Genomic DNA, 25,235 nt, shown 5'->3' on the forward strand with positions numbered 1-25,235 from the left:
GAACCAGCTTCCGCTGGTATCGAACTCAGGTCATGAGCAGAGGGCTCCGACTGCAGTACTGCAGCTTTACCACTCTGCACCATGGGGCTGTTCAATTTTGAAGTAATGACCTTGAAAGACCAATGGTTGGGCTAAGTAAAAGGCAGCTTCATGCAGTGGATTCAAAGGGAAGTGGATATGGCTCAATGGTAGAGCATCTGCTTTGCATGTAGAAGGTCCCAGGTTTAAGCCCCAGCAGCATCTCCAGACTCCAGAATGTCCCAGGTTCAAGTCCAAGCATCTTCCAAAGGATAAAGTGGTGGCTGATGTCAAAAAGATGCTGAAACACTGGAGGAGTCCCTGTGAGTTGCAATAGGCAGTATTCTTTTTGTGTGTTTTCATGTATGAACTGATAGAAGTCTGAGGCAAGCAAACACAGAAAAAGCTTCGGAATCCAGAAAGAATTTAACCAAACAACTGCACAGGTAGGGTGGAAGGCAGAGAGGGAGTAGCAGAGAAACAACATTTTGTGCAAGCATGCTGGGGGAAAAAGGCCCTGGAAAAGCACCAAAAGTGATGGTAGGCTCCTTCATGCTCTCAAAGCCAAGGCAACAATGCTGGATACATTGCAGAGCTGCCATGCAGAGACAGACAGCCTCATTTACAACATCCCAATCAGGACACATCTGAAGACTCTCTACCCAGCATGCTGAGCTCCCTTGGAAACCTGGAAATGTCTCTCCAGCCTTCAGTAAACCACAGGGTCATTTACAAGAAGCAGCCCTGGGAAGAGACAGATAAGCCAGCTCTTTTTCTGAAGGATTACAAAAAATAAAATCACACCATCTCACTCTCTCCTGGTCAGAGCATTAAGAACAGACAACAAAGCAGGAAATATCCTCAACACGCACTAAAATCTGGGAAGAAAACATATTATACGTATATTTGGATATGAAAAATAGGCCAGCATTGTGAGGCAACACAAATCTATGACTGCCTCTCAGTCGTAAAGTGTGGCGGTTCAATCTAGTGACCGGGGTGGGCTTGAGCCATTAGCTACAGACGCAGACAATTCCTTCCACTTTGAGATGTGATGCAATGCTTTTAGCAGCAGAGTGTTGAGTGGGTTGGGGGAGAGGGGTATGGAGAAAGAGACACTGACTAATAGAATATTGCCAAGCTTGATGATAATGTACTGTGTATTTGGCTTCAGGCATACACCCTTCCACAGCCCAGAGTCCTGAGATACACAGCAGAATTTTTCTCCCTTTGAAAAGTGTTTTGGCTGTTTTCACGTAAAAGGTTGACTGCTTAACCCCAGATGGGCCAAAAGCAATCCGATTCTGTGATCTGGAGAGGACAGGGTGGACAATGTACCCGTGGTTTGCTACTGTTCATTTGGACGCAGCAACCTTTTGAAGCAAGCGGCAGCAAGACAGAACATATTGGGGTTTTTTAATGTTTTATCTCAGATTTTTTTTAATCTTTTTGGTCCCAGGATAAAATTTGTCTGATGAGCTGGAGGAGTCAGGAAGCATGTCAGGCCTCACTTATACTGCAGTCACAGATTGTGCACGAGGGTCTACTAAAAAGTTACTGCTGTAGGCTCTAAAAGGTGCAAAATGATTATACAAGGCTTGTCCACATCAGTGCTTGATGATACAATTGAAGTAGTTGATGGCTGTGGCAATATTAACACTGGTTAGCTGTGTTATCACTGTTACAAGCTACAAAGAGAGTGTCTGAGATCAGACACAATGCTAAACTGTGATTCCTCACTACATGATTAAGACTTAGCCTTGTAATCCTCCTTCTTAACAATCATGATATCCTCCTTCCCTCCTCATGCTGCAGAAAGTTACACTTTACCATTTTATCCAAACTAGTATGGTATGCTTTGTAGGATGCTTCCAAGGGTGGAAGGACTTCCCCAGTGTAGTGTGAATTTTTCACCTTCCCCACTCACTACAAAATGCTGTCCTGAGGACAGGGTCCCGGGGCAGGGGGGAAACATTTTAGGGGTGTTTGGGGCTCCAGAGAGAGGGTGAAGGTGAGAAGGTCATCTTTCACAGGCAGAAATCCTTCCACTCATGGAAATACTCTACTGGATCCAAACTACAATTTCTCTGGAAACCAGAATGAAACTATTATCAAACCATGGTTTCCAATTTGGTTCCAGGCAAATTACAGCAAACACTAACCACAGTGTGCTTAGACTGGATGTGCCAATCATCCATCATTTGCTACAAAACGAAAAAGGATGGAGGGAACAGCAGGACACAAGAGAAGGTGGTGAGTGTGAGCCCATGGCTTGTTCATGCAGAGCCAGACAAGGGTTTGTCTGAATGGAGCCAATGTAGCTCTGCATCCTTTGGAACTTCTGAATTATTTTAGGGAACTTGAATTACTGCTAATAGCTGTTACTAGCTTTAAAAAGATACCTTCTTGATTTTAAGTGTTTGTTGATTTATGTATTTGGGCCTTATTATTAGCTGTTTAATGCAGTGCCAGGAAAGTGGCACATCAATTAATAAATAAGTTCCAACTACCCTATGACTCATACTGCTAGTGTAACCCCTAGCTAGAAATGGAATAAGCCAGGAAGGGGTGGAGCCTCTAGATGCAGAAGTGTACAGAATGTGTGGAAAGCAGAAGAGGGGAAAAAGACTGCCCTGCTGGGGAGTCTGAATATTAACCACAGGCTCTTAACACCTTGTTTCAGTTGTGTTATCTAATGGGGAGTTCATTGGGGACCCTCATCTTTGAAGCTGGTGCAGAGAGTGTTCAGCTGGAGATTTCCTGAGCCACCAACAAGAGAACATAAGAACATAAGAGAAGTCATGTTGGATCAGGCCAATGACCCATCCAGAGAGAGCTGGTTTGGTGTAGTGGTTAAGTGTGCGGACTCTTATCTGGGAGATCCGGGTTTGATTCCCCGCTCCTCCACTAGCACCTGCTGGAATGGCCTTGGGTTAGCCATAGCTCTGGCAGAGGTCATCCTTGAAAGGGCAGCTGCTGTGAGAGTCCTCTCAACCCCACCCACCTCACAGGGTGTCTGTTGTGGGGAAGAAAGATAAAGCAGATTGCGAGCCGCTCTAAGACTCTGAGATTCGGAGTGTAGGGCAGGATATAAATCCAATATCTTCATCTTCTCAGTCCAACACTCTGTAACACACAGTGGCCAAAAAACCCAGGTGCCATCAGAAGGTCCATCAGTGGGGCCAGGACACTAGAAGTCCTCACACTGTTGCCCCTCCCAAGCACCAAGAATACAGAGCATCACTTCCCCCAGACAGAGAGTTCCAACAAAAGAGGAAAGAGATGGATTTTTTTTTTTGGGGGGGGGGGTGACATTCTGTAAAGGAAGGGAAAGTTAATTATTGGACTTTAAAAGATCACTCTTCTATTGTGTTACCAAGTTCTATTTTTTGTTATGTGATATGATGTTAAGTGAAGAGTAAAAATGTTTTATCCTCTTTGAGTTATAGAATTCAAAGAGAACAATGCAAGATTTGTTCAAAGTTCTGCCCCACAGAACCCACAAACTGAGGTTACACTAGCCATCTTGCTATCTGTGTCTTTTAAGAGGGCAGATCATTGTCTTCTTTAGGTGCCACCTTGCAAATGGATAACATCAACAGTTGTCTGCATCCAGGCAATCTCTGTTGTGGGCTCCGTCTGGTGGAATGGCCCAACTGAAGAGGCCAGGAACATTTCCTCTGCTAAATGTGTAAAACAAAACTTTTATAAAAGAAATATGGTTCTAGCTTAATGGCCTCAGAAATTTTAGCCAATTTTCATTGCACTGCTTGCTGTATTGTACTGTATCACAATATTATCCTAACTGATTTTTTATGGCATTGTTTGTCAGGTGTATCATACTGGTGGTTCTTGCATTCTCCAATTTTGTAAACCAGTTATATGGGGTTTTGCTGCATTGTTGTTTAATTATGTGATCTGCCTTGAGTACCAGTGAGAAAGGTGGACTACAAATGAAGTAAGCATGTAAATAAAATCAAGTCAGTCTTATATGCATGCAGTGCTCTAAGCAAAAGAAAAGGGAAGTAAGATGATTTAGTTTAAAATTAGACCAAATTCAGTCAGGTGGTCCATTCATCACCTTTAGATAGGTAACTGCTGTGCAAACTATTTGCCAACAAGTCTAAATCAAGAATTCAAATTCTGAGATCAGCCCAGCTGGTCAACAATAATTACCAATTACCTTTTTCCATCTTTTTGCCTTGCCCAAGCTAGAGATACCTATGGAGCTAGGAAAGACAGATTTGCAAGCTTCTGTTGTTGGAAGAAGGGGAAGCTGAATCTCATCTCCAAACACGCTCTCTCTGCAGCACCTGCCTCACCAGCTCCAACTCTTTAAGCATTTAGAGCCTTGACAAGCCTAGACGGAATAGGATCCAGACTTTCCTACCTTTATCTTTCCCAGAGAGACTGTTGGAAGATAGATCTTTTCCCAGCAATCAAAACCTTTAACTCAGCAGACCCTGTTTCCAGTCAGCCTTGTACAGACAGATGACATGAATGTGAAATATATTCTTAGAGATTTCTCTCATCACTGGTGTGTCTGGCCTGCTCCATCCAGGGCTGGCCCTGCCACTAGACGAACCAGGAGATTGCCTAGGGTACTGGCCTTCTGGGGACACCGGATTGGGTGCCTCCATGGGACTCGGTGATCTTATCAGTGCAATGGGGGGGGGGGTGCCAGAAGTTAGCCTTGCCTAGGGTGCCAGACAGTCTGGGGCCGGCCCTGGCTCCATCCCCAAATGGTTTACACTCAGTTGAAAAATGATTTTGTCATCCTGAAAAGTGAAATGGCATTTCACTCCTCCAGGTACTGTATGCATAGAACTGACTTGAGGCAGTAATGGAACATCAAATAGTCAGTGGTATTATACTGAATATATGTGCTAATCTGCTCCACTGTGAAGCTAGGCTAGAGAAATTTACTCAAAATTCAGTCAGCACATTACAGAAAAGGAAATGGTGCCCATGGTTCATGGATTAAACCTAAAGAGTCATTCTTTTAATCTGCATCACAGTTTCTAAATATCAGACAGCTACACCCCTCTTAGCACCTGCAGTGCATCTGAAGCCATAGGAGCAATATCAAGTTTGTTGGGACCATAAATCCAGGGCCAGCCCTGCTACTAGGCAAACTAGGCAATTGCCTAGGGCACCAGCCTTCTGGGAGTGCTGAACTGGGTGCCCCCCATATGACTCGGTGGCTTTATCAGTGCAGGGGGCCATGCCAGGGTGCAAGACAGTCTAGGGCCAGCCCTGCATAAGTCACAGTCCCTAAAAAAGAATGTGTGAAAAAGGTAAATTGAGGCTCCTCCCTTAACTTGCATGCTATGTTAGCTTCAAACTATACCTGTAATAATTATAATCTCTGGACAGGGTTTCATAGAATTCCATAAGCCTCTCTACAGCACTGTTCAATACAAATTAGTATAAATGGACTGTTTGCTTATGACCATTGTCTGAGAAGCATGATGCACTGTCCAGCTACTAATGGCCTCCTGGATCTGAGAGTAAGTTTATCAGTGTCAGCAAACTCTTTTCCATCTGCTGCCCGACTAAAAGAAACGCTATGACCAAACTTTAAGAACCATGCTTAGCAAGATCCTTGAACAAAAGGAAAGGCTACACAACTTGTTGCAAGGAAACAACATGTCCAGTGGGATCGTCCAAGTGTTCACCATTACACTGTCCCCATTAGACCAAAGTTAGTCTTGGACTTTCTCAGTAAAATTATAAGAACACTTTCTTAGGAGTAACCCCATGGAACAAATCTGCAGAGGATTCTGAGTACAGTCGCTTAGGATGGCAAAATGGATTCAGCACTACGGAGATTTGCTGAAGAGATTCTGCTAAGTACCAATGGTACAAACTGGACTGTGCCTGCATATATTGCCTCTTGCTTGAGGTGAAATATGATCAGTCAAGGTGCACCCTGAAAGGTGCATGGAATCTCTCTGTAGTTGATAAATTTCAGCACAGGATGAAATGGTATCTTCATAATACAAGTGATCTAGGATCTTTTCTAGGAGCATCCTAGAATTAAAAAAAAAACTGTTGCCCAGAACACACTATTAAATATGGCCAGGTCAAACCACTGAGCTTCTGTTAGGTTATTACACAGGCATAATGGCAGTACATAGACAGGCAGGTCTTACCTAACCATCTTGCCTGCTGTGTGAACCACAGACAATTAAAAGGGCTAGCATTCCCATAGCAGTGCCACCTGTAAACTGCTGAAAACATTAATCAGTATCATTCATTTTAATCAGTAATGATGGCCTATGAAAGGACACCCTATGCTTAAACCATTGCTGAGACTATTCTATAAACTTGTCTTGACTGAGAAATATGCTTTCAAATTATTTCTCCCCAAAGCACAGCAAAGAGACAGTTCATCAAATATTATCTAAATAGACAGCGAAATTAGATAACTAATTTTTAATACAAGAAACTAAACAAGCAGAAAACTCGTTGCAGTTAGCTGGCCCAAGTCAATTACACCGCCAGCCATGAACATACATACACTGAAAGCAATCTGTTTGTACATCAGTTCAGGCATGATTATACAATAGCTTAATGCCCCAAAATAAGAGCACCTGACACAAACAGGATACAAATGAGTGCTCAACACAACAGGAGCCAAAGATCTATGAGGTGGGGGGAGAAGTCACTGCATAGAATGTGTTACAAAGTGAACACTACACCAGAGGTCTGCTATGAGTTTTCATTTTTGGGATCAGAAAGCACAGCTGATTTGTAAAGGATATCACTCTCCTTCCAGAAACTTGGTGTGAACATGAAATATTTACTCTGCCTGTTTTACCCCACATCAGCTTCAAAGTGCTTATTGTGTGACATTGAGTGTAACTTGCCAACCTTCTGGAGCGCACAATAGGACAGCTTGAGTTTTGACATGGAGGTTATTAAAACAGATCCTTTACAAGAGAACCCTGGGGTTATAAAAACACATTGAGAAAGCCACAGCATGGTGTCTGAAGCCCAAGGGCTTTGTGCTGATGCAATCTGTATTCTATTTACAGCAGCCCTGTTGTAAGTCTAAGTCTTTCCAGGATCCCACTACATGGCCCAGTTTCTGCAACTAGCTCCATGTGGAAAGAGGCTTCAGATAACCATGATGACATCAAGTTCCCAGGGAACAGATCCAAGAATCTGGCTGTGTGGGCTCTAGAACAGAGCCAGGGTCCCACAGAGCAAAAAACCTGCAGCCTTTACTCTTCCAGGCAATCCCACTGGTTCCAGTGGAGTCATTCAAGTGACTAAGAGCTCTGTTGGTTATGTAAGGCTTACAGCACACTTCTGTGTCAAAACTGTCCAAATTGGTTTTGGGTCAATCAAATAGCACCCACGGTCTTTTGATCTTATTCAGATCAGCCCTTTAAAGACTTCTGAAGATGCATTCTTCAATAATTCAAGAGGAAAAATAAATGCAGTTAAAGTTAAAGGAATAAGCAGTAGAAATGGTGGGAGCAAGATTTTCCAGATGCAAGTGGAACAAAGTCACTGCTGACGAGGTTTAGCTAAACTGCAAAAGCAACAAAAAGACTACATGGAATGCAGCAAATGGGAGAGAGCATTAAACCAAATGTGAAAGAGGGATAAACCAGGGAAATGGGGGAAAGCAGTAATGGTAATGCTGGGAAGACTGTAAGAATGAATCAGATTGCAAGAATTTTAACCTCCAATATTGTCATAAAGTAAACACAGGAGCAGAAAAAGTAAAAAAAAAAAAATAAGACACACACAAACTAGTCCACTGTTAATTTCCTGACATACAGAACTTTTGGTCCTGTTGAGGTGGACATGCACATCTGTATACTAGCCACAGGAGGCAACAAGCTGCCCAAACTCAACTTACCAGCTCTTCTAATATTCTCCTAAAAGGGATTTTTTTTTAATGCAATACCTTATTTTTGTTCAGTCATTGTTCCTGCTATGAATATGTTTGAGATGTTGATGTATAGGTACTAAGAGCAAAATAGCAAAAAATTGCTATTACTCAATTAGAGATGTCAAAATCATCATACTTTTGATCCTGTTGAAGTGGACGTGCACATCTGTATGTCCGCAGTAGGCAACAAGCTGCCCATACTCAACTGCAAGTTCTTCTAATACTCTCCTAAAAGGGATTTTTTAAAATACAAGTATTTATTTTTGTTCAGTCATTGTTTCTCCCATTAATATGTTTGAGATGTTGATGTATAGGTATTAAAATGTTATTTTTTAAAAAGCAAAACATTGCTTTTTTTGGAGATGTCAAAATCATCATATGATTTAATACAGTTTTAGATTTTAAAAAAGCCATCAATTCTTGCTAAATATCAATTTTGTAGAATTTTAACTCTCAGCATTTGTTTCCTATCACTCTGGATGGTAGATACATAAAAACGATTTGGAGGTCTATGTTACAAATTTCCTACTGCTTTTCAAACTGCAAGCAGCACTGCTGACCTTACCCTGTTCAGACTGCAGGGCTGCTTTTAAGTCAGCTTCTGTGTTTTTATCTAGTTAGGCAAGTAGCAGGGGCAGGGGGAGCGCTTTCTCTCTCTCTCTCTCTGACACACACACACACTCACTCACACAAAACCAGGATGAAAAAATTACTTCCCTCTCCCTAGTTCTAATCCCAGTAAGGGATTTCCAAAACTGTGTATATGTGTCTCTGTGTGGGTGGGTGTCCTCTCTGTAAGTGTAAATGTCTAGGGGAGGTAGATTCAGATGGGCAGAAGCAGTACGAAGTTTGAGTCCAGTGGCACCTTTAAGACCAACAAAGTTTTATTCATATCTTCAGACACAGTAGCTTCCTCAAGCCTTACTTATAGAGGGTATGTGTGTGTGTGTGTCTGCTGTCAAGGAGAGCCACTTAGGCCTAGGAGAGGGTAGTTTATAAACCAAATCAATTAATCTATCTATCAATGCACTGCATTTGTGAGGAAGGGGTTGTTCACTACCTGCGGCATCGCCTTCTTCCATGCCCAACATATGAAGAATGAAGAGACAAATAGCTGGCCAACTTATTTGCAAGAAATAGCCAATGGGATAATGATCAAGAAAAGACTAGTCAACAGGCAAGAGAAATTTAGTGGAAGAAGGAGGCTCCTTTGTATTCACAACTGTGGATGTATGAAATAATTGGGGAGGGGGGGTATGAGAATGCTTCAGAATAACTGACTTTAAACCTCTCATGTGATTTTATGTTCCATTCTTGTCAGAACACAAGTTCAACAAATAAAGAGTCAATTATACAATAAAGTTCTGATCCAGAGGCTGGGTTTTGAAAGTATCAAGCTGCATAGGCGCAGAGTTGGTATGAAAGGTGGCAACCTGATCAGAAAAAGGAGCTAAAGAAATTGTGGCATTGGATTAATACTCCCCTGTACTGTTACAATATTACTGATTAACATTTCCCTGTACTTGGGCCCAAATGGCTCAGGAACCTCCTCCTCTACTCTTATGTTTTACCACTGCCCCCTAAGAACAACCAAGAGAGCCCTCCTGGTGGCATCATCTGCATCCCACCTCTGAACAGAACAGCAGCCAAAGGGGGCAACACCCCAAGAGCTGTTCAGACCTGAGCATTTTCTAAGCAATGCAGTAAACCCTGTTTGCCCTGGGTACCATAACTGTTATGCAATTGTCATATATATATACATAGGCCATTTCAGCTTGTCGGTTTCACAGCTTCCTCCTCCTAGGCATGCTCAGAAGTCACTCTGAGTTCAATAGGACTTGACCCCAAGTGTACAGAGGCCTGCAACCTGTAATATTTAAAAGGCCACTTCAAGTTTTATTACAGTTCCAGGGCACCAGAATCTGAAGCAGGTGACCCTATATGAAGGGTTCTTAAAAGTTTCTGGGACCCCTTTGAGACTATATGGATCCCTTGCCAGAAAAGACAACAACATTGTAACGTTGTTTTAATGACCATTGTATATTACCTGACTGTGTACAGTAGCATCCCCTGCGGCTCTGTGCTTGTATGGAGCATAATTTGTCTTGTTTTAGCATAATCTGGCATTAAAACATTCCACCCCCACAGAGAGACATTTTTAAAAGGAAACAGAAAGAAAATGAAAAGCAATTGTTGTACCTGGTTCATGGACAACCCGCCCCCCATCCCTGCAAGGGTCTATGGTCCTTCTGTCCTGTGTAGAGGTAGGCAATTCCTTACAGTGTACTTAGACGTCCCTTGCTCTGAACAGCCTTAAGTTAGAAGGTCAGAAACTGCAGCAAGCCAGTCTGTGCCCGATTCTGAGGATGGCATGAGGGACAGGCACAGATCCTGCTGCAGGTACACAGTAAAGAGCTGATTTCTGGACCACAGCCTGCCACGCACCTCTCTGGCAGGATGCTGAGCAAAGGAGTCAGCATGGATTTTTGTAAAGGACCCGGCGGTGGGCAAGTGAGAGGGCGCAGAGCGGCATCCCCCCCTCCCCTTTGGCTGCACAAGGCGATGCCCCAAAAGCCTCCAGCCCCCCGGGGGGAGGGAGACGGCCTTACGTTCTCTTGAAGACGCCTCCCAAGCAGCTGCCGACCAGCAGGCAGAACTGTTGCGAGAAGAAGACCCAGGTGATCTGCGAGAGGGAGCTTTGGGTCTGGCAGCGCAGGTCCAGCAGGGTGGGCCCCAGGAAGGCGATGCACAGGCCGAAGCTGAAGAAGACGCTCCAGTAGGTCAGCGTGGGTTGAAGGTTCCTCTTGAAGAGCGTCGTCACCCGCGCATCCCACCACCACATCCTCGGCAAGCCCGCGGCCGGTGTCCCCTAGGCACTCGCGAGCCGAGCGCTCTGCCGGAGCCTGCCCAGGTGACCACCCGCAGCCCCGGGACGGGAGATGGGGCGCCGCGCCAAGACACCTGCAGCAGCAGCAGCAGCCCCTCGAGGCCGCACCCGCCGCCCTGCCCACGCCCAGTGGCCCCCTGCCGCCACCTCGCCAAGCCCTGCCCAGCCGCCGCTCTCGGGCTTGCAGCAGCAGCAGCAGCAGCAGCAGGATGTGAGTCGCGCACGGGGACCAAGCAGGCGGCAGCGCGGGCTGGGCTGGGGATGACTCCGCCCCTCCAGCCCCACGAGCAGCGCAGCTGCCGAGCGAGAAGGAGAGCCTTCCTTTTCCCCAAGACAGCCGGATCCCCAGCCGCGCTTATGGCGGAGGAGGACGGCAACGCCGCGCCGGGCCCTCCTGCGCTATCCCTGGGCGCTGCGTTGCTCTGCATGGTCAGCCCAGAGCCGACGCCAGAAGGCAACGCCGCCGCCCCCCACCCCAGGCGAGCCCCCCCTGCATATGGGGAGACACGAACCCGGCCACGAGAGCTCGCCCAGCTGCGGGACAGCCGGGCTGCTCTGGGATTCCACCCCTCCCCCTTCTGCTTCAAGTTTCCTTGCGCAGAGCAAAGCCTGAAGCCAGGTGTCGGTAGCAAAATTATACACACGTCTTTTGACACGGCACAGTGTACACAGTGGCAGGAGAGATCGCTGCTGCCAAGTGCGCCCAGTTAGAAAGAGCTGCATTTGTAGATATCACGCGCGGCAATCGACCTGCTTTCAGGTATTTTCCTGCAAGGAAGTACTTGCCACCTACGAAAATCGTAAAACCTGAAAGTGCTGTTTTTGTATCCGCCCTGGTTCTCTCTCTCTCTTCCCCCACCCCAACCTGGATTTGTAATGTTAAAATATGCCCGCCATGGTGGCGTTGCTGCCAACAGTTTGTTTACATTTTAGATTAGAGATGCCAGATCTACGGATTGCCCCTTTACTTCCGATGAGAGACTCACACTGGGTGGGTACACAAATAAATCTCTCTGGGGCTCCGAAGTTTGGAGTCCAAACCTATCTTTCCTCTGGGCTCACTCCTACATACATTATGGACCCTGAGATACTGGCCTCCCTTGACCTTTACATTGTGTTTAATATCAGCCTAGTTTTGTTGATTTATCATGGGTGGCCTTTGTAAACTTGCATATTGGTTTCAGGCACTTACAGCACTGTGACACTAACAGACCTGCCTGTAATATGTGAATCCAGCCTGAGCTGAATAACATATCAAAACATAATAAAAGTTCGTAATACTAAAAAGAAAGTATTCTTGAGCATATGCAGAGCATGGTTATCTTACTACAGTGCATCCATGCACATGGTCAGAAAACAGGAGAAGTGGAAATTAGTACTCGTACTATACTTATGGGACTGGTGCAAAGTATCAGCATGTACATCTCCATGTGGAAAGGGCTGAATTGCTCCTTCAAGCAGTTTCTGGAGTTGTGTAAAGAGAATGCTTCTCCTGCCATCATATCCTGGCAACATACAAAGAGGGTTCCAGCAACAAGATTGGCTCCAGATGTTTTGCCGTCTGCAATGGCAAAACCAAATGGTACTTCCTACCCAAGGGAGATCTGCCACAGGCAGCCAGCCCTGGCCAGAAGCCAGCTGTTAACAGCTCTTGCACATTCAGTTTAGAATCAGGTCTTGCAGGTCCAACAACAAGCATTGCATATAGGTCTGAACTCCAATAGTGCTCAAGAAATTAAGCTGGTCTTGACTTTAGGGGCTGTGTCTCAATGGCAGAGCACCTGCTTGGCATGCAAAAAGTCTTGAGTTTCAGTTCCCAGCAACTCCTGATGAAAGGATCAGGTAGTTAGTGATGTGAAAGAAAACCTCTCTACCTGGAAGAAGCTTCATGTGTTCCTGGGACTTCCTTCAAAATGGTAATAATCTTGGACCTTTGAAAACATACTGCAGAGTGCACAAACTATGCTGAGAGGAGAAAATCCTCTCAATATCCAAATCCTAATAATTGTAGCACACTAAACATAGGCAGAAATTTAGATTTTTCTAGTGTCTGCATGACTCTATGGTGGTAGAAGGAGGCAGAGAGGGGAACTGAAGTGGTTGATGCTATGTTCACGTAGAAAACTCCCTCTGGAGGAGGATGAGTTTATAAATATTTCACCTGCTGCAGTTGAGACACTAACTGGCAATTTTTAGAACACTCTTGCTTGTTTCCTCTCTCTCTGTTTTCAAGGCACAGCAATCTGCAGGCATGCTGGGCTGATTCAAGCTAATGATTGGATCTCATTTTTCTTTCTTTCTGTACTCGAGTGCTCCTGGGATACATAGCCTTTTACTGCCCGCTCTGGAATGTTTGCACAGAGAGGCTGGAGGTGCCAATTTGCACAACAGGATTATTATTTGGAAGTTTAGCTTATTTAAACAGCCCTCCCCCAAAAATATCTTATTCTGCTTCAGTCTATCCCTGTGCCCTAGGCATCCCTTGGGAGGCAGTTCTGCCACCTAAAGAAAGATGCATTCTTAACAAGTACACCTCTTCATCTCAGAATACATGTCCATTAACCTGGAATGAACACCAGTCTCATTCTTACCATTGCTCTCATGGTGGATAAGTATAGTTACTCTACTCTGTGGGAGTATGTTGTTGTCAAGGCCTTTTAAAGCAAACTGGCCCAGCAGACATTTTAAGTCTTGGTGCCTTCACTAACAATCAGTTCTGAAAAATGTTCTCATGATCCTCTTGAGTTTTTGTTGTAATTCCACAACTGGAAGAATATGATCTCCTAACAGGGCTTTGTTTATAGCAGGGGTGTCAAGCGTGCAGCCCAGAGACATATCAGGTCCCCAGAGGGCTCCTATCAGGCCACAGAGAGAGAGAGAGAGAGTTTTGTTGGCTTGTTATGTCAGGGTTCTCCTGGGTACAACTGGGTTATGCCCATGGCCGGCCCTTCCACTAGGCAAGCTAGGCATTTGCTTAGGACGGCGGGCTGGGGGGGGGGGACCAAATTAGGCACCCCCATGTGACTGTAAAAAAAACTATTTTAAAACATTTCTATGCCTCATTTTTACTCCTGCAGTGGGCTGCACAGCAGCATCTTGAGTGGGGTCAGCAGGCAGTGGTGACAAAAGTGCCTGGGCCACTCCAGCTTCCTTCTTCCTGACCCTGAGTACTGCAGGTGCTCTGTCTGACTCCTGACTGGTTCACATCACTTCATTTTTTAGTCTGCCTGCACTAGCACTGGAAGCCTGCTCCCTGACCTGGCTTAAGGCAGGCAAAAAAGGCAGTGGAAAGGGATGGCCCTGGGCAGTGCAGCAGCAGCCACAGTGTGAAAGGGCTGCTGCAGCAGCTTGTCTGGCTGATCTGGCTCTGGGACGAGAGGGCAGGCAGGGAATCTTCTCCTTGGAGGCAGCAGTGGCAGCAGCAACTAAGTGGAAGCCTGGAGGTAAGGAGAGAGGTCTGGCAGTCAGCTCCCAGGGCTTTCTAGCAGCCAGGCAGGGGACCCGCACATTGCCCATAGGCAAGCAGATGGGAAAGAAAGAAAAAATCTCCAAAAGACAGGCTTAGGAAAAGCTGCGTTATCCTCAGCCAGCCAGCTAGCCAGCCACGGGGTCCTGAGTCACCTCCTCTCTCTTAGTACTGGGGGTATCCAACACCTGCCAGATTCCTCTGCCCACTCCCCAAGTCATGTCTGTTGCAGAAAAAATTAAAATTGGTCCCCTTATGTCAACATCCCATGTCTTTTAATTGTTTGAAGCACTTGAAAAGTTTGTAGAGATTTACCTTAGAATTTAGGTCAGTAGAAGAGAGTTTATCTGAGATGAATTTTAGATGGAAAGATTCGGGGGGGGGGGAGTATTCTGGTGAAAAAGATGTTTAAGTTTAGTAGATGGGGAAAAAATCTGATAATGGGAGAAGTTCTCATCAGATCTCATCTGTTCCCAGCTTGAGATCTAAAGATAGATGACCAGTGGCCAGTATGAGAGTCCATCTGCAGTTGCAGCTGGAGAGAAAAGTGTCAGACTGACCTGGGAAAGAGATATCTATCAGAGATGTGAGAAGATTCTCAGGGCAAGAGTCTATATAAGCTCCAGAATTTTCCCACCATCTTGCTGCTTGTATCAGAGAGCCAAACGGTGTCTATGGGCAGGTCAGCCATAAACTGGGTTAGAGATCTCTAACAAAGATTTAGAGCGCTAGAATTTTAGCAGATTTAGACTTTAGCAGGTATATGACTATAAGAGGTTTATTGAGAAATAGAGTAAGTCTAACTATTGAAACTGGAAAGTGTTTTAACTGTATTCTAACTGTATATGAATCTATGAGTTTTAACTGAAAGCATTATGTGAGTTTGCTATCTAACTGTTTTGCTTTTTTATATATAGCTTATGCACACTGTCCTGAGAGAAAAGTGGAGTACAATAAAGCTTATCTTTGTTTTTGAAAAGTTACTTAGTCTCATATATTAGGTACTGAGAGCCTTGGGTTGTTTGAGGAAAACTGTGGGTACAGAAGGTGTTTATAAAATATATAAAGAAAATTCCCCCTCAGTGTCCACTTCTTCCCCCAGTGCTGTCCTCCCCACCTTTTTTCCCTCCCCTCCTTTCAAGTACCTCTGGACTGCTGCCATCCATACTCAGCCTCTTCTCTCCTCCTGTCAGCTACTGCTGCCAAAGGCTCCTCTGACATGCCAGCAGGGCCAGTGCATGAGAGTAGGCGGTGTAGGTGGCTGCCTAGGGCGCCACCCCACATGGGGACACCACCAGGCACCCCCTTACTCCCCTTGCCCCTTCCCTGGTGCTGCTCAGCCACCACACTCTTTGGCGGCAGAGAGCACGGTGTTTTAGCACCGCCTGGCTGCTTTCAAGCCGAAAGTGGCCGCCATGCTATTCGGAGGCTTCCTTGGAAGCCTCCAAAGAGCACGGTGGCTGCTTTCTGCTTGAAAATGGCCAGGCGGTGCAGGGGGAAAGCGGCAGTGTGGCAGCACTCTTGTGCACTGCCCATCACTCTCTCCCCCATGTTGTCCTGGTTGGGAGCAAGATCTGGGTGGCTTTAGCCTGCATCAAGAGGGGCCCCTAAATCCATGCCTTGGAGCCCCATCCAGTGAAGTTCTGCCCCTGGCAATGTGTCCTCAGATAGCACTACGCTTGGCCAGTCCCTGGAACTCGGCACGGATTTACTCCAGAGTAAGTAGCAGCCCCTGCTAGGAATCAGTACCGGGGGGGGGGGCACACCAGAAGTTAATCTTGCCTGGAACACCATATTGTCTAGGGCTGGCCTTGGTTTTGCCTCTCCCTTTTCTCGATATTCATGCCTTCATGATCCAGTCTTTCTCAGTAGGAAAGCAATGTGAACTACTTAGATGAAGAATAACAATAAACCAGTGAGGTGGATTAGGCTGAATATGCGTGTCCCGACCAAGTTCGCCCAGCACATTTCCTTTGTAGACTGGGAATTTTAATATTGTCTTCCCATATAAGTAGGCTGATACTGACCACTATACATTGCTGTGTCTTATTCTTGCACTGCCTCATAGGAGTTGTAGTTATTTCTCTGGGGAAGACTATAGTTTTGTAGACAAACACATAGCCCTCGGTCTGTGTCACAGTGCCTTTACATGTTCTTGACCAGCACAAGAAGCAGTTTATGGACAAAAGTTCACAATGCCCAGCCATTTCATGTTTTCCTCTGGGTCTTAGGCTCAAAGCATTGACCATTATATTTCTGTAATGAATGTCAATCAATCAAAAGTAGGTTTGCAACTTACAGATACACACCTGAACAGCCTACTCAAGATTGTTACAGCAAAGACATTGCCTCTAGATTTTGATGCAACAATTCAGAGCAAGAGCTGTCAGTTATCAGAGATTGTTAAATAAACAAGATATTGCAAGAGTGCTAATATTTTAAGCATGTTTTATTTTACATTTTTTAAAAATGTTTCGTTGTGTGTCTGTGTCCTATATAAAGTTTCTATCTCTGCTACTTGGAATTAAATTTTTTGACACACATGGCCCAGCCTGACAAGGTCTAATTTATATCAGATCTGGCCCTCATAACAAATGAGTTTTACACCCCTGGCTTATAGGGATTTTATTACCCACTAGAATTTGACTTTTATGGATTCTTTGCCCACTACATCAACTAAAAGTAATGTCAAACAGGGACTACCTTGTTTGTCTTCAGCTGTTTGCCTTACAGGGATCTGCAGATTTCAGTTAGTTGATTAACTGTTAGCTTTCATCCTTTCTAGAAGAATGGCTATATTTCTTGATCCCAGCAGTCTCCGGTGTACCTTGAAATGTGTTTTGTACACTGTACTAACCTAATTAAGCCTGCAGCACCTTCTGGGCTCCATTTCAAAGAAGACTACAAACTGCAGTCTTTGGGCTTTTCCAGCATGCCAGGGATCCCTTGGGTTTTTCTGTGGACAGGAGGGGATGAACATATGAACATATGAAGCTGCCTTATACTGAATCAGACCTTTGGTCCATCAAAGTCAGTATTGTCTTCTCAGACTGGCAGCGGCTCTCCAGGGTCTCAAGCTGAGGTTTTTCACACCTATTTGCCTGGACCCTTTTTTGGAGATGCCAGGGATTGAACCAGGGATATTTTAACAATATACCCTCCCAATGGATATTTTTGACCCTCCCCCTGCTGTTTCTGCAGGTCCTCCCCTTTTTTTGCAAGGAGCAGCAAGAGAGTTATTTGGGAATGCAGCTAGAGGAGGAAGTTGATGTCCCAATTGAGATAAGAAGTCCAGAAAGGCAATACTTGGGAGTAGGTAAGTAATTTGTGTGGTGAAACTGATGGCAATTCTGATAAGGAAAAAAGTGTATATATTTCAAGTTTAGCTTGGACTATTTATTACGCTTGAATTGTATGCTTTGTCCAATAAACTTACAATATTATATGTGGGATTCCTCTAACTTTTATCCTCATAGCAGTTCAATAAGGTAGTGTTATACTGAGATCTAGAGAGTGAGCCCAGGGGCACACTGTGGACAGGCTTCACAGATGTCACTTTGGAGTCTAAAACTCAAGTCATTGCACCACTCTGGTTGTTCAATATTCTTTTCTCCCTCTCAAATAATCCTGGGTGATTTTGCATATTGCAATAGCCATTACTATTAATCCTGTGACATGTAAAATAATACACAAAGGAACCTTTGATCCTGCAGTGCCTTGTTTTTCTGTTGCAAAGCGGAGCTTTCCAAAGGTGGTTTTATGAATATAATGGTGAAGAGAGATAATGCTGAGCAAAACTAAATATCTCTAATCGTTTCTGGTTATGTAATATGTCAGTTTGTTAGATGGACTTTGTATACACTAGTGCTAATTAAGAAGCATGACAACAAAATTTGAAATGAGGATTCATAGCAACTAGGTCAATATGGTAGTAGGGTGACGTGTAATTTGGGTGAGCACACCAGAACACATGTGCACTACACAGTCATGCCATCTTTCTGATATCCTTTCCAACTCATGGAACATGCTGGAAGTTCTCTTACCTCTTTACCTTCTTGCAAATGCAATGATGATGAGGTCTACTTAGGCGTAAGATATTCAGTACTTCACTGCACTAATCATAATCAGCAATAGCTGTGGAGGAAGTAGAACAGGATGAGGTAATACATGCCTTTGAACTTAACAAACAGAGGTTGATGAACATGACTTAATTGAGAAAATGTCTCAGCCCTATTGGACCATAGGACAAGCGTTCAGAGAAATAATGAGTCAAATAGGAGGGTGGAAAGGCTCACACCAGTAGGGCATTAATGATACACTCAGATCAGTGCTGCCTTCTCTGGATTGTTTATCCATGACCTTGATCTCTTCCAAACGCCTCATGGGCATTACTGTATGGTATCAGAGAAGAGCTTAACTTGTAGAAAGAAGGAAAGATGGCCACATAACTTCTGGTCACATAATGTAGTAGTATTAGATACTTGGTGCTCCCATGGTTATCAATTATTTATAGATTTCAAAATCAACATTATCCCAGAACAAGGTTAAATACCAGCACTGCATTTTCCATTGTCTCACGCAAGCCATTGTCCAGCTCTTGTCATGCTAGTCACTCAAATACTTCCCCTACAGAACAGATCACTGCGGAAGAACTAGCACAAGCATGAAAATGTGTTTTGTCACATACCATCTGGCTTAATTAAAAGCAAGCTGCCTGCAAAGAATACATCTATAGCATTCTGTTTCTCCAGCAGTATCTAATTTCCAGGTACCAGAACAGTCTCTGGTTGCCTTATACAAAGCAGAACATTCAGAGGCCTGTCTTTGGGGGCCGTGTAGCAGAAAGTGCTGCTGGAATTCACCAAACATAGGCAGAGACCAAGAAGGAGAATAGGACAGCCTGCATAAGGTAAGCAAAGTGCAGATTTGAACTAGATGCTGGTAAATGTGGCATCATCAATCAGTCTTTGACCAATTCTAATCAACACTGTTTATCTGTCTGTTACCTTGCTCTTACTGCATTGTTGTCTGCTTTAAAATTCCAATTTTTTGCATTGCTTCTGATGGGTAGCTGTGTTAACTCTATCAGTAGAACAAAAGTCAAGTCCACTGGGACTTTAAGATAGGCATTGTCCAGGGCATATGCTTATACTACTGGGCTCATTTTTGCACTGCTTATGCAATAACATCTCTGATACTTTTTTTTTTTGCACTGTTAATAATTTTTGTGATCCCAGTCCAATTGCATTGTCTGGTGGATGCTTCATGCCAGTTAATAGAAGTGTCTTGTGTGTGTGTTTGTGTCTATACTACAATCCTGTGATCCTCACAATGACTACAGACCTCCTGTGAAGTTTGCTGCGATGAGCTGAGGGATGATGCCAGATCCGGGAGGACTGCCCAGTATCCTTTGAGGCTGGGCAGAGATCTGAGCCTAATCTCCTCATCCAGCACTTCAACTGCTACAATCACACTGGTTCCCAGATAAAGAATGCTATTCCAGTTACTTGGACTATTTGCATTCCATAACATTCTTTTGAAGACAAACTTGCTTCCTGGCAACTGAGTCTCATTGCTTGTATATTCTGAGCTTTCAATAGGAATTAGGGTTGCCAATCCCCAGGTGGGGGCAGGGGGGCTCCCCCCGCTTCAGGGTCATCAGAAATTGAGGGGGGAAGGAAAATGTCTGTTGGGCACTTCATTATACCCTATGGATATCAATTCCCATATGGAGAATTAATCTGTGGGTATCTGAGATTCTAGGGGGGCTGTTTTTTGAGGTAGAGGCACCAGATTTTGCCTCTCCTCAAAACACCTCCCAAGTTTAAAAAAGATTGGACCAGAGGGTCCAATTCTATGAGCCCCAGTAGAAGGTGCCCCTATCATTCATTATTTCCAAATGGAAAGAAGGCATTTAAAAGGTGTATAATCCCTTTAAATGTGATGGCCAGAACTCCCTTCAGAGTTCAGTCATGCTTGTCACACCCTTGCTCCTGGCTCCACCCCTAAAGTCCCCAGATATTTCTTGAGTTGGACCTGTCAACCCTAGCAGGAATAGTGTTATTAGTGTGATAAACATTCTGTCCTTTTTTTTAAATCAAAGGCCGAAAGGTATACTTGAGTGAAATGTGTGCATAATCCACTTCACAAATATGTTCAGCGGCTGTAAAATGTCCCCAGCAATTTGGGGAGGACAAAACTGCAAAAGGGAGAAAACATGTTCACCCATAAAGGCATTTCAGAGTAATGGCAAACTGATGGTCCAATTGGATGGAATTGCCCATGTGATCAGTTCAAGCAGCTTTGACCTCTTCTCAGTTGGCTTAGTTTCCCTGAAGCAATATATCCTCACACAGCACTATGACATTGTCATGTTCATTATGTGATCTCAGATTGGCTAGAATTGTGTGGGGAATGAGAAAGAAACTCTACCTGAGAGGGAAACATAGTGCTGAAGCAATCACTGGTTGGGTTATGAATATACATGAAAAAGATGAACTTTTGGAGAAGTAGGTGGATTGGGAGGAAATGCCGCCTGAAAGCAAGCTTTTTGTTCAGAAAGTATTGTTGGGTTATCATAAGGTACAGATCTATCTGACCCTGCAATTGTAAATGAGTTACACACTTAAATTAATCTTGACCATTGAAGGGTATAATTCTGTTTAGGACTGCTCTGCCAAAGTACTTAAAGTTGTAATTAACGACTGTAATATGCTACACTTCTGTCTTAAAAGCTTGATCATGCCAAGTTCTTGAGTCTTTAACTACATTACAGTTCTACATGTTGCAAATGTTATAATTCACCGTTGAACATATTAGACTATAATATCACAGGCATTTTACAAATTTTGATTCTGATTGGAAGCACTTAAGAAACTTTTCTTAAGATCTTATCCCTAGTTACTGAACTAAAAAAAACTACTTCTGTACTCTTAAACACATAATAAACACCAAACACCAAAAGTACCTCTGAAAAGACTTGAATCTAACTTCTAGAATTCTCCTTTTTTAACCCTCCCAAGGCAAAAAACCCCAACTATATTATTTTGGTATATGGGTCAAAGTGACCCCATGTTACAGCAAAAAGCTATGGAAACCTGATAGCTCTCCCAGTCATTGCATTAGCTACTAAGAAAAAAAAATCAGGACTCAAGAATAACTTCCTTTAGAAATGCAGGACAAAGGAGAGACAAATTTGGAAATGGGGTCAAAAATTCACCTCACTGAAAACATCAAAACCCCACAAAAATGTAAATAGGGTCAAATTGATCCCACAATTTTAAAAGCAAAGGACACAGTTGTGGGAATCTATAAATTTCTATTTCAAAGAACTGTGAGAAGTGCCAGTTCTTCCATTGTTCAAGAGAGTTCTGCATTTCAAGCCTAGGCAAAACCTCAGTGATATGCACTACTGGTGTGCCAAAGTAGAAATGCAGGTGGCTGTGCAAGGATGTCACACCTCCTTATATTCAGATGTTGGTCTGAAGCAATAGAATAAAGTTGGAGTCCAGTAGCACTTCTGGTCTTAAAGGTGCTACTGGACTTCAATTTTGTTCTACCTCCTTATATTGTCATTTCAACCTTCCTCCACCCCACCCCCCTATATAAAGTTGCAGAGGTGACTCAAAGATTTGGAGAAACTGAAAGTGAAAAGTTCAGTGGGCAGGTACCTGGGGTCATCTATATTTCCCCCACCCCAAATATATAAAGATGAGAAGATCACTCTGAGGTTTGCAAAATTTGAAGGACAAAGGAAACCAATTAGCTGAGCAAGTTGATGGTGAGGGGTCATCTACAGTTTCAGGCTTCATGGCTCCTTCAAGTATGGAAAATGTGAGGTTCAGAGGATGCCTGCAGAGATGTCCTGGCTTGTCTTGCAATGACCCCATTTCCAAAAGTGCAGTGCAGTTCAATTTGGGCTTTTCCATTAGGCTATGGGCTTAAGGGAAGCTTTCACAGAGCACAAACACAGGGCTTTTACCTCTTCCTACTATAAACTCAACAACTCAGGTTGCAAGGACTGCTTCCCCTTGGGGTCATTACAACCCCCAATTTCAAAAGTGTTCTAATTCCTCAAAGCAGGGAAAAAATCTATAATTTATGAGGAAAGGTTTTTTATTTACTGTTTGCTCCACTTTTCTATAAAATTGATATTATAGGTGTTGGTCCATCTATTTAAACATGGGAACAGTGCTAAATTATGATTCTGCATAGTGCTTTCATTTTCAAGCCAAGTCTATTAGAGCCAGATTGACCCCATTTTTCCTTTTGATGAAACTCAAAATTAAAAAAGAAAGGTAGTTAGAAGGAAAGAGAGGGACTTCAGGGCCCTGCAGTTTACTGAGGAGAAGATATAACAGGAGGTTGGTGCCTGTAGAAAGCTTTAAATGGGTAAACCATTCCCCACATCATGACTCGAGGGTTAAAAATACCCCAGTTCCTTGGGAGGGTTAAAATATGATGTTGGCTAACTAATGTTAAGTTACTGGACCTGTTTCTCAGCTTGTAAACTTGAGATAATGCTCCCTTTTTTCTGTGTCTGATCTACAGTGGTACAGAATAGGGCAATATGATTTGTGAGTATAATTTTAGTTGGAGCTGCAAGAACAGGAACATAGCTTGGTATATGTATATTATGCCTACCCTTAAAAACTGCCCATCAGGGCTTTGCCTGTCTTTGTCCTGCCAATGTTTCTTTTTATCTAACCACAGTAAACATCAAGTAGCATTGATATTATGTGGTAGGCTGATACTAGATAGGTTCTGCTGTTGGTACTTATATCTATGTGTGTAGGAAAGGTAGAGGAATTTGAAGGAATTTGGAATTTTGCACAGAGCTGGAGAGAAACAGAGGCCCATTAGTGTAAAGGAACAGGAGCCCAGCAGTAGTCAATGGCTCACAAGGGGCTAAACACTACTGAGGGTGTCCAAAATTGTTCTGAAATAATAAATTCAGATATAAGGTGGTTTCAAGATGCAAATGCAAAGAAGCTTGCACTGGAAACTGAGAATCTACTGCAATTTTACCAAAGGCTGGATATAGTCCCCCTCCCCCCACCTGTGATTGTTTTCCTTCTTGCAATTACTTAATATCATGAAGTATTTAAAATGGCATGATGAGATCACAGAACATTTTCCATTGCTACAAAAATCATTCACAATGTTATCTCAGCCCATTCACCCTTGTAGTTGCTTCACCCTGTGCTGCAATTATGTGTAAGATTTGGGTCTGGGGCTGTGCATCATAAGTTACATCACCCTGTGTAAGATTTGGGTCTGGGGCTGCCTTTGCTTTGTCCACATTTCAGATAATTTGAGTTGTCATCCAGTATCAAAATAGGTGCCATAACAGACTCAGCCTCTCAGGGAGATCAGGAAGACCAAGTTCAATGTGACGATGACAGCCCCAGGCTCAGAATTTGGCTAGAATTGTGTGTAAAGTAAGTGAATTGCTGTAAAGTATTATCGTTTCAGAGGGTAGCCATGTTGGTCTGCAGTAGATCTAACTGTTATAAAATGTTATGTGAGTGTATGGGGCATGAGGCATGATATGGATGGTTGCAAGGGGAGAATGGACCATTTACTCCATCCATGCTCTTTGGCAGCAAATCAATTTTTTAAAAGCTGTTTTCCAGCTGGAAGGGACTGAAGGAACCCAGCTGGGTGCAAAGTAGTTTTGGGAGGAAAAGTGCAAACCTGGGAAGGGTTTGGCTTCCCCTCCTGTGTGCTCTTGGCTTGGGTTCTGTTGCCATCCTGTCTAGTACTGCCCTCAGAACCATTCAGGTAAGCACTGAAACAGAACCCTTCCCTCCCCCCCCCCCCAAAAAAAGGATTTTTTTTGTTCAAAGAACACAAAAGTATGAAAAGGCTCTTTTCATCACACCGTTTGTTACAGCCGGACAAGTCAGTCCCTTTTGGAAGCTGATGGGAACAACTGCCTGTTTAATGTAATGGGACGTGACTTACAATGACGGGATTTTAATGGTATTCTCTGCAGGAAGCCAGATGCCCTCATTCAACATAACATGATTATGGCTTTGCTTCTTTTTTTGACAGACCCTTTTCTAAAGGGGAAGGGAAACTGCAGTGCAAAGAAGAGGGAATTATCTTCCACTTTAGAGGAAACTCCACCTTGGAAGGCACAAGGACTAGTGGAGAAAAACACAGATGCATCTGGTTATATTCGGAGCCCAGACCTCATTTCTATCTGGGCCAAATGGAACAAAATGACTGTCAAGGAGTCTCAGATGGAATCCTGTGGGTCCCCAGGCTGTGGTACATAAGTAACCAAGCATTTCTTTATTTTTAAAAAACAATATAAATGTTATATAAATTTTTATTTAATTTCTGTCAAAATGAAAGGTTTAATCTACAGGGAACATAATGCTCTAAAATGACACAGCAAAACCCCCAAGAAAACTAGCTTAACTATCTAACACATTTTCAAGACCTGCATTAGAAGGTCCAAGAATCAAAGGCCATAGCTTACATAGCTTAAGTCCAAGAATCAAAGACCATAGCTTACATATTCTCTACATTGCCATCTATTGCAATTAGGGGTGCCAGCCTCCAGGTGGGACCTGGATATCTCCCATTTTTACAACTGATCTCCAGGTGGCAGAGTTCAGCTCCCCTGGAGAAAATGGTTACTTTGAAGGGTGGGTTCTATGGTATTGTACCATGCTTAGGCCCCTCCCCCCAACCCCATCCTTTCCTGAATCCACCCCCAAAGTCTCCAGGTATTTTCTAACAGACCTGGTAACCCTAATTGTAATACAAGCATATCATAGCCAGTGTTCCCTCTAAACTGAGTTAGCGTGAGGTAGCTCATAGATTTTTAGCCTCCAGCTCACACATTTTTGTCTTAGCTCAGAAGGATGACCCCAGAGCACAATAATTTATGCAGTAGCTCACAACTTTAATGGCAGAAACTCACAACTTTAATTCCAGTAGTT

General features: G+C 43.8%; 1 protein-coding gene across 1 annotated transcript in view; it reads right to left on the minus strand.

Moving 5' to 3' along the window:
• The window catches only part of MFSD4A (major facilitator superfamily domain containing 4A), a 61,329-nt gene extending 50,551 nt beyond the window's left edge, over positions 1 to 10,778 (minus strand). The window contains exon 1 of the mRNA XM_060231310.1: positions 10,537 to 10,778. Within this exon, the coding sequence (XP_060087293.1) occupies positions 10,537 to 10,769 (233 nt within the window). The 5' untranslated portion in view covers positions 10,770 to 10,778. The remainder of the gene's footprint in view (positions 1 to 10,536) is intronic.
• Positions 10,779 to 25,235: the final 14,457 nt, after the last annotated feature.

This window comes from Heteronotia binoei, chromosome 2 (assembly GCF_032191835.1).
Source record: "Heteronotia binoei isolate CCM8104 ecotype False Entrance Well chromosome 2, APGP_CSIRO_Hbin_v1, whole genome shotgun sequence".
NCBI classification, from domain to species: Eukaryota; Metazoa; Chordata; class Lepidosauria; order Squamata; family Gekkonidae; genus Heteronotia; species Heteronotia binoei.